The 12,852-nt window shown below is 38.8% G+C and overlaps 1 protein-coding gene across 1 annotated transcript in view; it reads right to left on the reverse strand.

Moving 5' to 3' along the window:
* Positions 1–7,590: 7,590 nt before the first annotated feature.
* Positions 7,591–12,852, reverse strand: part of LOC102539297 (uncharacterized) — a 38,220-nt gene continuing 32,958 nt past the window's right edge. Inside the window, 1 exon segment of the mRNA XM_072966409.1 lies at positions 7,591–12,851. Within this exon segment, the coding sequence (XP_072822510.1) occupies positions 12,737–12,851 (115 nt within the window). The 3' untranslated portion in view covers positions 7,591–12,736.

Here is a 12,852-nt window from a genome sequence, read left to right on the forward strand (position 1 = left end):
GGGATAGGGCAGGGCGGTGATGTTATGCTGGGACTGCCGGATAAGGGCGGACTTGCGTCCCCGCGGGAAGGACGGTGTGCCATTACGGATGGGGAACGCCTAGGCTGTTTTCGGAAAGAGTGGGATTTGGCTGGATCCAACTCCTGAAATGGCAGTGGGAGTGGGTCTGGTCACGTGTCCCCGGGATTTGGAAGAGTAGAGACTAGACTTAAGGCAAAGAGCAGAAGTTGCCCTGATGGTAGTAGTGTAATGAAGTCCCAAGGCTTGATCCAGAATTCCCTGGGGTTGTTATTGAAGGCTGAGGGTCAGGTACCGCTTGAAGGAAATTTCCCAAGTGGTTGTGGTGGTGGTGAGGGAAGAGGGGAGAGAAGTGAAAAGGAAGCACAATTTGACAGTTTTCTTCATAATGGATTGGGAAAGGGGGCATTTTAAAAAATAGTACATTAGAATATTTATCTTTACTACTGTTTTTGGAGCCCCCTTAAATTCTGTACCCAAAATTCCCACTGTAAGGAAAAGCATGGATCGATCTGACACTACATAAACCTCTCTGGCACCTACTGGCCTGTAGCTTTTATAAGAGATGAGGGGTTGGCTTCTGGGTATTAAGCAGCCAGAAAATCCTTTAGGAACTTACCCTGAATTGTTGAATTGTAAGTGATCCTATTGTTTCCTTCCTGACTTCCTTAATATCCACAATTTCCTGATAACCATCCCACGTAAAGCCCCACCCTTAAGGCACCTCCAAGACCTATCAATGATGCAGATATTCAAAGATTACTCTTTGAATCTAGAATCTCTTCCAATATCCCTTTGCCTGGAGAAGTGAAAAACAAGGTTTGCATGTTAATATTGGTGTCTTCCACTGGACAGATATTTAGGAAGGAGCAGTTGCCTGGGAACTCATTCCAGTCCTGGTGGTGCACCTTGCCAAGGATTTCATATCCATGAATGTGGAATGCTTGTTAAAGAACTCAATGGGCACCAAAGTCAGGCATGGGGCTCTAAGGGGCACAAATGAAATGGAAGAACTGAAAAGTGTCAGAGAAGGGATGGGGGATGGGGCTAGGAGGTGGGATCCTGAGATAATCCAAATCCCTATGTGTAGACATGTGTGTACAGTCAGTGCAGAGACCCCAGCTGATAGATTATAATAAATCAAGTATAATACAACAGCAGGTCAGGTGATGATGGGACTCTGGAAATTTTCTCCCCTTTCTCCCTTCCACGGAGGGGACAGGGGCTAAAAGTTGAATCAATTGCCAGTGGACAATGATTTAATCAACCATACCTATGTAATGAAGCCTCTGCAAAACCTGAAAAGGATAGGGTTTGTTGAGCTTCCAGGTTGGTGGAGATTCGGGGAGAACGGTGCAGTCAGAGAGCATGAAACCTCTGCACCACTCTTCCCTACCTTGTCCTGTGCATCTCTTCCAACTGGCTGTTACTAAGTTACACCCTTATTGGTGATAAGTAAGTAAAATGTTTTTCTGAATCCTGTGAGCCACTCTAGCAAATTAAATGAACCCGTGGAGGGGGTCATTGGACCCGCCAATCTATAGCCAGTTGATCAGAAGCCCAGGTGACAACCTGGACTTCTGACTGGTATCCTGAGTGGGAGGAGTGGGGAGCAGTCTTGTAGGACTAAGCCCTTAACCTGTGGAAACTGATGCTACCTCTGAGTAGACAGTGTCAGAATTGAGCTGAATTGTAGGACACTCAGCTGGTGTCTCAAAGCTTTGGAGATCCTTCAAGAAAGACACATGAAAAAAATGGGAAAAGTGTCTAAGTCAATTGATAGCTCAAAGAAAATAATCTAAAGTTCTTTTATTAATTTTGTATTTAATAATTACAGAAAATGTGAAATCAAAGATATTTTTGAAAAGTGTGGGGGAGGTTATAGCTCAGTGGTAGAGTGCATGCCTGCATGACTAGCATGCACGAGGTCCTGGGCTCAATCCCCAGTACCTCCATTAAAAAAGCAAGCAAATAAAAAACCTAATTACCTCCCCCCACAAAAAAAAGTATAAAATTAACTACTTATTAAAACTAAATATTGGCTATATGCTATCGACTATCAGAGAAAATAAAAGCAAAGAAAACATGGTCCAATGTGAATGAGTGAATGCATGAAATATGATCAAAGTACAACTGAACATATTAGTTACGATAAGCAAAAATGGGCTAAATTCTCCAATGAAAAAGTACAAATCTAGTTTAATTACCATCATGCTAAGGGTCCCCAAGTACTTAAAAATGTGTGCATTAAAAAAAATAAGAAAGAGAAGAAACTGAGAGAGAAAGACAGATGAGAGGTTTAAAAGGAAGTACTGCTTTTTTCCTCTGACCTTCAGCATTCCTTGCTGCTGAGAGGTCCAGTCCCAGCTCTAGACCAAGAAATGGAAAGATTTTAGAGTGGCTAGTAGTTTCTCTATTAAAATTATTAAGAAATTCTCAACAGTTTATGTAAAAAATAAAAAAACCATCACAGGTGACCCAGACATAGATTAATAATACATATACTGTCTCCCAGTTACCTACACACAGGCTGAAGGGCCATTAACCTGTTAGGGTCATTGTCTCTATTATCACTATGACACCTGGTCACACCCAGATCAGCAGGTACCACACAGACTGGATGTCTCAACTGAAAAAAATAGGCTGCATCTGGAGAAGCACTTATCCAGTGGGGCGACACCAGGAGGTGACACATGCATCTGTGTGTCTGAATGAGTGATCACACTCTCTTGCCCACAGTTCCTCCATCTCTCACTAGCACTGCAGTCTGTGGCCTCATGTCTTTGGTGGGAGTGGAACAAGGAAGGGAACCCACATTCCAGCCATACTATGGGGAAAGAGGGAAAGAGACACTTTGGAATTTCTGCCCTGATTTCTAAGGGACTTTTATCTTTTCCCTCTGGATTATGTTTAAAGAAAAACACATTTTACTTAAATCTAGTGTTTTATTTGTGTTTTTTTTAATTTTTAAATTTTTATTTTTCTATTGAAGAATAGTAAGTTACAATGTGTCAGTCTCTGGTTTACCGCATAATGTCCCACGCTTTGAGGAGACACATAAGCTCAAAAACTAAAACTCAACCTCATTTGGTGATAAGTACAAAGAAAGTATCTCTCCACATCCCTCAAGTTATTCTTCTTGGTTGGCATTTGCTCTGTGAGCTAGACATGTCAGAAGAAAAATAAGAAAATGAAAACCCAGGAAAGTAAACACATTTCTAAGCTGATGAATGGTCAAAGAACAGGAACATAATACGAGAATGAAAATGCCATTTGGCAAAACCAGCAAAATGAGTCCAAAGATTGGCTTACAAGGAAACTTGCCTTCAAATGCATACAAGACAGAGGAACAGGGCTAGAAAAGAAGCTCCTAACTTCTAATGAGGTGAGAAAAACAAAAGGAAATCAGACCACTCCACCCACTCAAAAAAAGGTCACAGACCAACTTCCAAACCAACCACTGCAGTGTCCAAGACAAATGAGAAATCCTGCCCTGAGCAATAAAACCAGGGCAGAAACTGCACCTCAAATCTGAGGAAGGAGCCTGAGCCCGTTCTATGTCTTAAATCCTTCCTGCATCTGAGAAAGTCCTTGAATCCTTTGAATCCTTTTCCAAATAATGCTATAAATTGCATTACATAAATTCGTAGGACTTCAAACTAGAAATTAACATAACATTGTAAACCGACTATACTTCAATTAAAAGAAATTTGTAGGATTTCAAACAACTACATGGAAATGCAGCTATCACAATATTTAAATTTTTTGATGTATTAATAGGCATGTCACTGTAGCAGTTATTTTTTAAATGGTTGCACATCGCTTGACACTCCTTCTATCTGTCTCCTTGACTCTGAGTAGATCTGTTGTTTGTAACCCACAGAGTACAGAAGTGATTCTATGTAACTTACAAGGCTATCGCAAAAGACCATGCAGCTTCCACTCTGATCACTACAACACTCGCCTTTGGAGTCTCGTGCTATGTGATAAGTCTGGCTACCTTGAGACTGCCAGGCTCTGAGGGAGCCAAGGCCATATGGAGAAGTCACGTCTAGGCACTTCAAAGGACAGTCCCAGCTGAGCCCAGGCTTCCAAACATCCAGCCCTGGCACTAGACATGAGAGAATGAACCTTCAGATGGTTCTAGCCTCTAGCAGTTGAGTCTTCCCTGGTAAGGCCACAGACATTGTGGAACAGAGACAAGCTGGTCACACTTGGGTCCTGTCTCAATTCTTGATCCCTACAGAATCCATGAGCATAATAAATTGCTTAGGCCACTAAACTTGGGTGTAATATCTTACGCAGCACAGTCCCTGGCCCAGCCACTTTAACACATTTGTAACAACACTGAGTGGCAGGCTGTCATTGGGAACCATCATCAGGAAGCTTTGATAACCCTAAGACTACTTGGAGATGCTGTATTATGACATAAAAGCTGCTGTGATGTCTCCACAAAGCTCCATACCCAGGGGGCCTACATTCAGGTTGGAAAGAAATACTCCATTTCAATTAGAGGAAGATGAAAATTTAGACAAGACTTTCTCATGGTCCTCTAAAACCTGGCTCATGGAACTGGGAGGAAGAACTCCTGAGTGAGTCAGATGGAGCCAAAGGCATCAAAAGGCTTGTCATAAAGGGGCTGAGGGTCACTAACTTAAGTTTGGACAAGAAAAGAGAGGAGAGAAAAGGATGAACTCAGTAGGAAGGTCAGAGAGAAATCCAATCATGATTTCCAGGCATCCAAGAAAAGGGACACCCATTTGAGGAATGGATTCAGTACAAAGATGTGGAGATATATCAGGGGGAGACAGTGGCTAGTACTGGATACTTCTGCAGCTCTCATGTAATGACAAAAACTTAGTTTAATTTTCAGGACAATGTCAGGGGCAGAGGGATGTTGAGAATTAAGGACAAGGCCTATGAAGAGTGTGAGGGCTGCTTTATAAAACCCCAAATATCCAGTCTTCATGAAGACAGGGATCTAAAGCTCGCATGAGGTCTCTCATCCAAACCTATGAAATAAATCTTATGAAAATGAGATCTACCTAGGAACATTTTAAAGGAGCTGTGAAGGTGGTGTTATAACCATTATTAAAAGAGTCAAAACCAGTGGTACATTTTTTAAACAAAACCAAAATCCCCAAACCTTAACTGTCTGTTCCCTTTCACAAAAGCCATTCCCTATTCATCTCCCCAAAAATAAGAATTTAAAGGAACTGGGAATCATTACTAATACCAAGATTTCAAAATCAGGAACTTATTTTACTTTAAAAGAAAAAAATTCCAAAGTAAGCTGCTGTGACTTTCACAGCAATTTCTCAAAATAAGATTTTATGAAGCTGGAGAAGTTGTTAGGACAACCAAAACTAAAATTTTGTTTTATTAACAAGAAAAATCCCAAAGTCACTGTAACTGGCTGCCTTCATCACAAGACATTCCACTAAATAATACAGCTAGCAAGAATAGGATTTTTAAAAGGTCGTGGTTGGGGGGAGAATATAGCTCAGTGGTAGAGAGCTTGCTTAGCATGCATTATGTCTTGGGTTCAACCCCCAGTACCTCTGTTAAGAATAAATAAATAAATAAATCTAATTACCTCCCCGCCCCCCTCCCCCCAAAAGGTTGGGGCGCTACACTATTAACACACTCTAAACCAGGAACTTATTTAATAAATCTAAACCCCTCGGCCATCTCCTCCAGGAGGGCGTTCTCAAACAAACAAACAAACAAAAAACCCAAAAAGCAAACCTCACCAAAAAATAAAAGGGTGTTTTACTGGAGTGGCCTGAAAAATCCCCGTTTTTACCTTTAATCCCGAGACCCTGCGAGTCGGAGGCTGGGAAGCCCTGAGAATCAGCCCAAGGGGCTGGGCGGCCCACCAAGGACGGCTGGAAAGAGGAAAGGCCCGGCCGCAGCTCGGAGTTTACCCCTCGGGTTCCGAGCCCGAGTCCCGGTTCCCGCCGTGAGAGCCGACCTCCCAAGCGCGCAACCAACCCGGAGGACTTCCCGCCGCGCAGTCCCCCAGCGTCCCCAGTCCCGCGGCCTTGCCAGGACAACCCACGGCTTCGGAACCAGGTTCAGCACGGCCTGCCAGGGCTACGTCTGCTGGCCCCGCGCTTGCCGGTGGCTCCGAATGCGGGCGAGCTTCTGGAAACCATGGCCAACGGGAAACAATCAAATGTTAATAGACTGGACTCCGTTTCCAGGCAACGGGGAGGCGGAAGGAAAGAATGCCCGCATCTCCAAATACAGACTGAGCTATTAGCCAATGGATGTGCAAGGGAGGGGAAGTTTCCGCCTCCCGTTGGGCAATGAGAAAAGTCTGGGGCGGACACCCCTACAAACTTTACCAAAAGGTTTCTTGCCGGTCTCAGCCCCAGGATTCCTGCAGTGGGCAGCCCACCCGGACTTCACAGTCAACCCTCACGTTGTTGGCTGCTTTCTCCAAGATTTGCACCCGGTGCTGGAGACTCCCCAGCCTTGTCTGGGTGCTACGAGACCCGACTTTGCCCATAGCAGGTCTCATTATTAATGGGCTAATAAATCATAATAAAATGAAGTGGACAGGGGAAACATTAATGCAAGAAATCAAACAGATGCTTTCAGTGAAGGGCCCCTTTGCAAAACCAAACCCAGGGGCAGGTTGCACAGCACATAGCTGAAAATTTCTTTGAATTTATTTTCCTATCTTAAGAGTCTTTGTCTTTCCATCCAACTACTCAACACATCCTTCTACTGAGTCAACAATAGTAGTCATAGTAGGATCATACGGTAAGTCTATTGTTGGTTTTTTGAGGACTCTCCATACTGTTTTCCATAATGGCTGCACCAAACTACATTCCCACCAGCAGTGTAGGAGGGTTCCCTTTTCTCCACACCCTTTCCAGCATTAATCCTTCATAGACTTTTGAACGATGGCCATTCTGACTTGTGTGAGGTGATACCTCATTGTAGTTTTGATTTGCATTTCTCTGATAATTAGTGATATTGGGCATTTTTTCAAGTGTATTGGCCAATTGTATGTCTTCATTGGAGAAATGCTTGTTAAAATCTTCTGCCCATTTTTGGATTGGATTTTTTTTGTTGTTATTAAGTAACTGCAATCCCACTTCTGGGTGTATATCAGGAGGGAACTCTAATGCAAAAAGATACATGCATCCCAATGTTTATAGCAGCATTATATACAATAGCCAAGACATGGAAGCAACCTAAATGTCCACTGACAGACAACTGGATAAAGAAGCTGTAGTATATTTATACAGTGGAATACTACTCTGCCGTAAAAAAGAATAAAATAATGCCATTTGCAGCAGCACCATGGATGGACCTAGAGATCATTCTAAGTGAAGTAAGCCAGAAAGAGAAATAAAAATACCATATGATATATCACTCATAAATGTAATTCAAAAAAAAAAACAGACACTATGAACTCATGTACAAAACAGAAACAGACTCACAGACTTAGTAAACAATCTTACAGTTACCAGGGAAAGGGGGTGGGAGGGGAGTTGGGGAGTTTGCGATTTACAAATGTTAGCCACTATATATAAAATTATGTTTTTAAAAGTTTATTTTGTATAGCACAGGGAACAATGTTCAATATCTTGTAATAACTTTTAATGGAAAAATATGAAAATGAACATATGTATGTGTATGCATGACTAGGACACTGTGCTGTACACCAGAGACTGACAAATTGTAATTGACTGTACTTCAATAAAAAATTGTTTTAAATAAAAATAATAGTAAAAATGATTTGAACAATTATGTGCCAGGCCTATGTGCAGTATTTTACACTGATTGTAACAATGGAGTTTACCATTTCACCCTGAAAAAAGATGTAAGTACAATAATTCATATTTTTCATGTGGAAATTAAAACCAGAATAGGCACTAGAAGGCTTTATCAACATAACAAAGCAAGTGGAAAGCAAGGTTTTGTACCCACAAGGTCTGGCTTCTAAGTCCACAAGCATTGTCACTATGATATATTTTGGATTCTTTTTGTTTTTCCTTCTTTTTTCCAATCCCTTCAGGCATTTTAAAATCAGTTCTCTTCCTTCATCTATTTAATTCTATACAGAGAAATCAGTATTCCCCCTCCAATCCCACCCACTGACCCAGTTCCAATGTTAACAAGATAATGAACATCTTTCCACAATGTTCTCCAGGATTCATGTCAGTATTTGCAAACATACAAAAGTATATATCAGGTTTCTTGTTTTCATTATTTTATTATAAACCATTTTACTTTTTCATATAACAATTTACCATGAATCACATCAGGACAGTAGATAAAGAGCAAACTCATTTCTTGTAAGAGTTAAAGTATCCTCCATTATATGATAGGATATAATGACAGGATAATATGATTATATATATATACACATGCACACACACATATCCCTATATATATCCCACATATATATGTATCATATAAATTATATATAATTTAAGATGTCAAAGTACTTTTTTATCACCAAAACTAGTATTTCAATAAATAGCCTTTTATTGATACCTTTATGAGTTTTTAATAAATAAAGTCCTAAACTTTCACTTCTGGCTGATCTTCAGGCTCTGTACAAGGAGGAAGTGAAGGCCAAGACACAGTTGCAACTTGCCTAACTAAGTGCTGAAGGTTGCCAAACAGAGATAAAGTACATCAGCAAAGACTGGGGGATTATTTTTGGTTCCAGGCAAAAAAAATCTTGGTCAAATCGCTAGCTCAACACAAGACAATGGAACAGATATTTGAAAATGAAAAACAATATACTTGATTCTATAACAAACTAAACAAACTAGTCATATCAACTGTAACAAGAACCAAAAATAAACCTGGGGAAAGGGGCAAACGTGATTTTCAGACTTGCCACATTATTATATTCAAGATATCTGGTTTTCAACAAAAAATTACAAAGCATGCAAAAAATAGTATAGTTCATACACAGGGAAAAGAAACAGAAACTGTCCCTGAGGAAGCTCAGACATTAGATCTAACACACAAAGACCTGAAATGAATTACTTATATATATGTTCAAAGAGCTAAAGGAAACCATGAGAACAATGTCTCACCAAAAAGAAAATATCAATAAAGAAAAAAAATTTATATAAAGGAGCCAAACTGAGAATTTAGAGCAGAAAAATAAAATAATTGAAATGAAAAATTCACTAGAAGAGTCAACAGTAGAGTTGAACAGGCAGAAAAAAACAACTGGCAAACTTGAAGATAAGTCAAATGAAATTATCTAGTCTGAGGAGCAAAAAGACAAAAAAAGAAAAATGAATAGAGCCTGAGGTCTGTGGGGCACTTTCAAGCATTCAAACATCCTCAAAATGATAATTCCAAACTGGATAAGGGGAGGGGAAGAAAGAATATTTGAAAATAATGATCTACACATCTAGGAATCTCAAGAAACTCCCAAGTAGGATAAACTGAAAGAGAGTCACACACAGAAACATTATAATCATACTGCCAAAAGCCAAAGATCAAATATTTAAAGTGGCAAAATGTACAAAGAATATTAACAAGATTAACAGCTGATTTCTCATTAGAAACCATGAAGGCCAGAAAGAGTGGGATGACAATTCAAAGTGCTGAAAAAGAAAAACCAAAACTGTCAACCAAGATTTCTATATTTGGTAAAATATAAAAAAAAAAAAATCAAAAAAAGGAAGAGAAATTGTCATGATAGTCCCAGATGAATTAAAATTGAGAAAATTCATCAGTATTGACATGCCCTTTAGAAAGTGCTAAAGAAAGCCCTTCAGGCTGAAATGAAAATGGCACTAGACAACTCAAATCCACATGAAGAGATAAAGAATACCAATAAAGGTGACTACACAGGTAAATATAAACAACAGTATTAGTATAATTTTGGTCTATAACTCATCTTGATTCTATATGAATCAAAAAACAACTACAACTAGACCAAACAGACATATATAAAACACTCCACCCAACAACATTAGAATAAACCCTCTTGTCAAGTATATATGGAATATTCATCAGGGTGGACCATATATTAGGCCACAAAACTAGTCTCAATAAATATATAAACTCTGAAACCATACGAAGTATTTTCTTTGACCAAAATGGAATGAAATTAAAAATTAATAGCAGAAGGAAATTTGAAAATTCATATCTAAATGGCAATTAAATCCACTCTCTCAAACTACCAGGGGATCAAAGAAAAAAATCATGATAGAATTTAGAAAATACTTTGAGATGAATGAAAATGAAAACACAACAGCAGATACTACTATACACAGAATAGATAAACAACAAGGTCCTACTGTATAGCACAGGGAACTATAATACCTTGTAATGGCCTATAATGAAAAAGAACATGAAAAGGAGTATATATATTTATATATATGTATAAATGAATCACTATACTGTATACCAGAAATTAACACAACATTGTAAACTGACTATACTTCAATTAACAACAACAACAACAAAACACAACAAAAGGTATGGGCTGTAGCTAATGCAGTACTCAGAGGGAAATCTATAGCTGTAAAATGCTACCCTAAAAAGATCTCAAATCAATAACCTAAACTTCCACCTTAAGGAACTAGAAAAAATACCAAATAAACATAAAGTAAGCAGAAGGAAGGCAATGATAAATATTAGAAAGGATACAAACAAAATAGAGAAAAGAAAAATAATAGAGAATCAACAGAACCAAATGTTAGTTCCTTGAAAAGATCAACAAAATTGATAAACCTTTAAATAGACTAAGGAAAAAAGAAGACTCAAGTTACTAATATTATGAATGAAAGTGGGGACATTACTACTGACCTTACAGAAATAAAAAGGATTATAAGATCATAACCAAGATTCTATATCCTGTAAAACTATCCTTCAAGAAAAGGAGAAGAAATGTCAGGACAGTCCCAGGTGACTTAAATAGACATTTCTCTGAAGAAAATATACAAATGGCCAATAAATGCATAAAAAGAAATTCAAATCATCAGTAATTAGGAAAATGTAATAAATCAAAACCACAATAAGACACCACTTCACAGTCACTAGCACGGCTATGATTAAAAGCAAAGCAGACAAATGGGAAATGACAAGTGTTGGTGAGGATGTAGAGAAACTGGAACTCTCATACACTGCTGGTGGCAAAAGCAAAATGGTACAACTACTATGGAAAACAACTGGCAGTTCCTCAAGCAGTTAAACAGAATTACCATATGACCCACTCTCCCAACTCCTATCCATAAATACCCGAGAGAATTAAAAAGCATATGCTCAATGAAAAACTTGTACGTGAATGTTCATAGTAGTATTATTCAAAAAAGCCACAAAGTAAAACCCAAATGTCCATCAGCTAAAGAATTGATTCTGAAATGCTGTATATCCATACAATGAAATGCTGTTCAGCCATAAAAAAGCAATGAAGTACTGATATGTGAACAAAGATGAACCTTGAAAACATTATGCTAAGTCAAAGAAGCCAGATATAAAAGGCTGTATATTGTCTGATTCCATAAATACAAAATGTCCAGAATAGGTAAATCTATACAGACAGAAAGTATATTGGTGGTTGCCAGAGGCTGGGGGAAGGAGAGAATGAAGAGTGATAAATAGTAATGGAGGATCTTTTTGGCCTGATGAAAACCCTCCGGAATTAGACAGTGGTGATGGTTGCAAAATGTTGTGAATGTACTAAAAACTACTAAATTGTACATTCTGAAATGTTTAAAACAGTGAATTTTATGTTATCTAAATTTCACTTCAATATAAAAAATTTTAAAGCAAAAGAGTGATTCTATGAAAGAAAATTTTTAATATCTTTTTTTTTAAGATCTACACTAAAGTATTTACAGATGGCACAATATCCTAGTCTATGATTTGCTTTAACTTCCTTCAGAATTGTGTGTGAGGGAAGGCGGAACAGGGAAAACAGAATTTATCATGAATTTATTATTGAAGCTAGGTGATGGGGATATGAGTGTTTGATATACTGTTCCATGTCTACGTTTGTTTGAAAATTTCCAAGTATAAGTAAAAATCCAATGTACAAAGTATTACTATTGATGACATAATATATATTGATATGTAGTGAAAATTAATCATGTATTTTTGGATTTTAATAAGCTGTTTTTAAAAGTTTTGGTATACTCATCAACTCTACTCCTAAGTATATACCCAAGAGAAACTAAAGAATATTTGGTACACAAAGATGTGTACCAAATATTCACAGCAACTTTATTTACAACAACCAAAACCTGGAAATAACCCAAATGTAAATGTGCATCAACAGATGAATGGACAAACTGTGGTTCATTCATACAGTGGAACACTACTACATAATAAAATTAAACTTCTAAATACGTGCAACGACATGAATGATTCTTGCAGATGTTAAGTGAATAAATCTTCCTACACGAAAGATTATATACTATGTAATTCCACTTATATGATATTCTAGAACTTGCAAAACTAATCTGTGGTTTTACAAGTCAGGACGGTGATTCCCTCTGTGGGGTCGTGAATGGAAAGAGGCAACTAGTAGGGGTCTTCTGGGAGGGCTGGGAATGTTCCATTTCTCCAGCCAAGTGCTGGACACAGGAGTGTTCACTATGTGAAAATTTATCAACTGGCACACGTAATCTCTGTTCCTTTCTGGGTACACACTAAAAAGCACCATGGACCATTAAGCCTGATCCATGCCATGCACCTCTGCTCCCACGCCCTGGCATTCCCCTCAGCTCTGGAAGGCACCTGCATGCGCGGAGCGCAATCCTGGACGCATCTCCCTACAGTGCATTTTCTGGTGCGTCTGCAGGTGGACTCTCTGACTGAAGCCCTTCCCACACAGCA

Source organism: Vicugna pacos, chromosome 9 (genome assembly GCF_048564905.1).
Source record: "Vicugna pacos chromosome 9, VicPac4, whole genome shotgun sequence".
Taxonomy (NCBI): Eukaryota; Metazoa; Chordata; class Mammalia; order Artiodactyla; family Camelidae; genus Vicugna; species Vicugna pacos.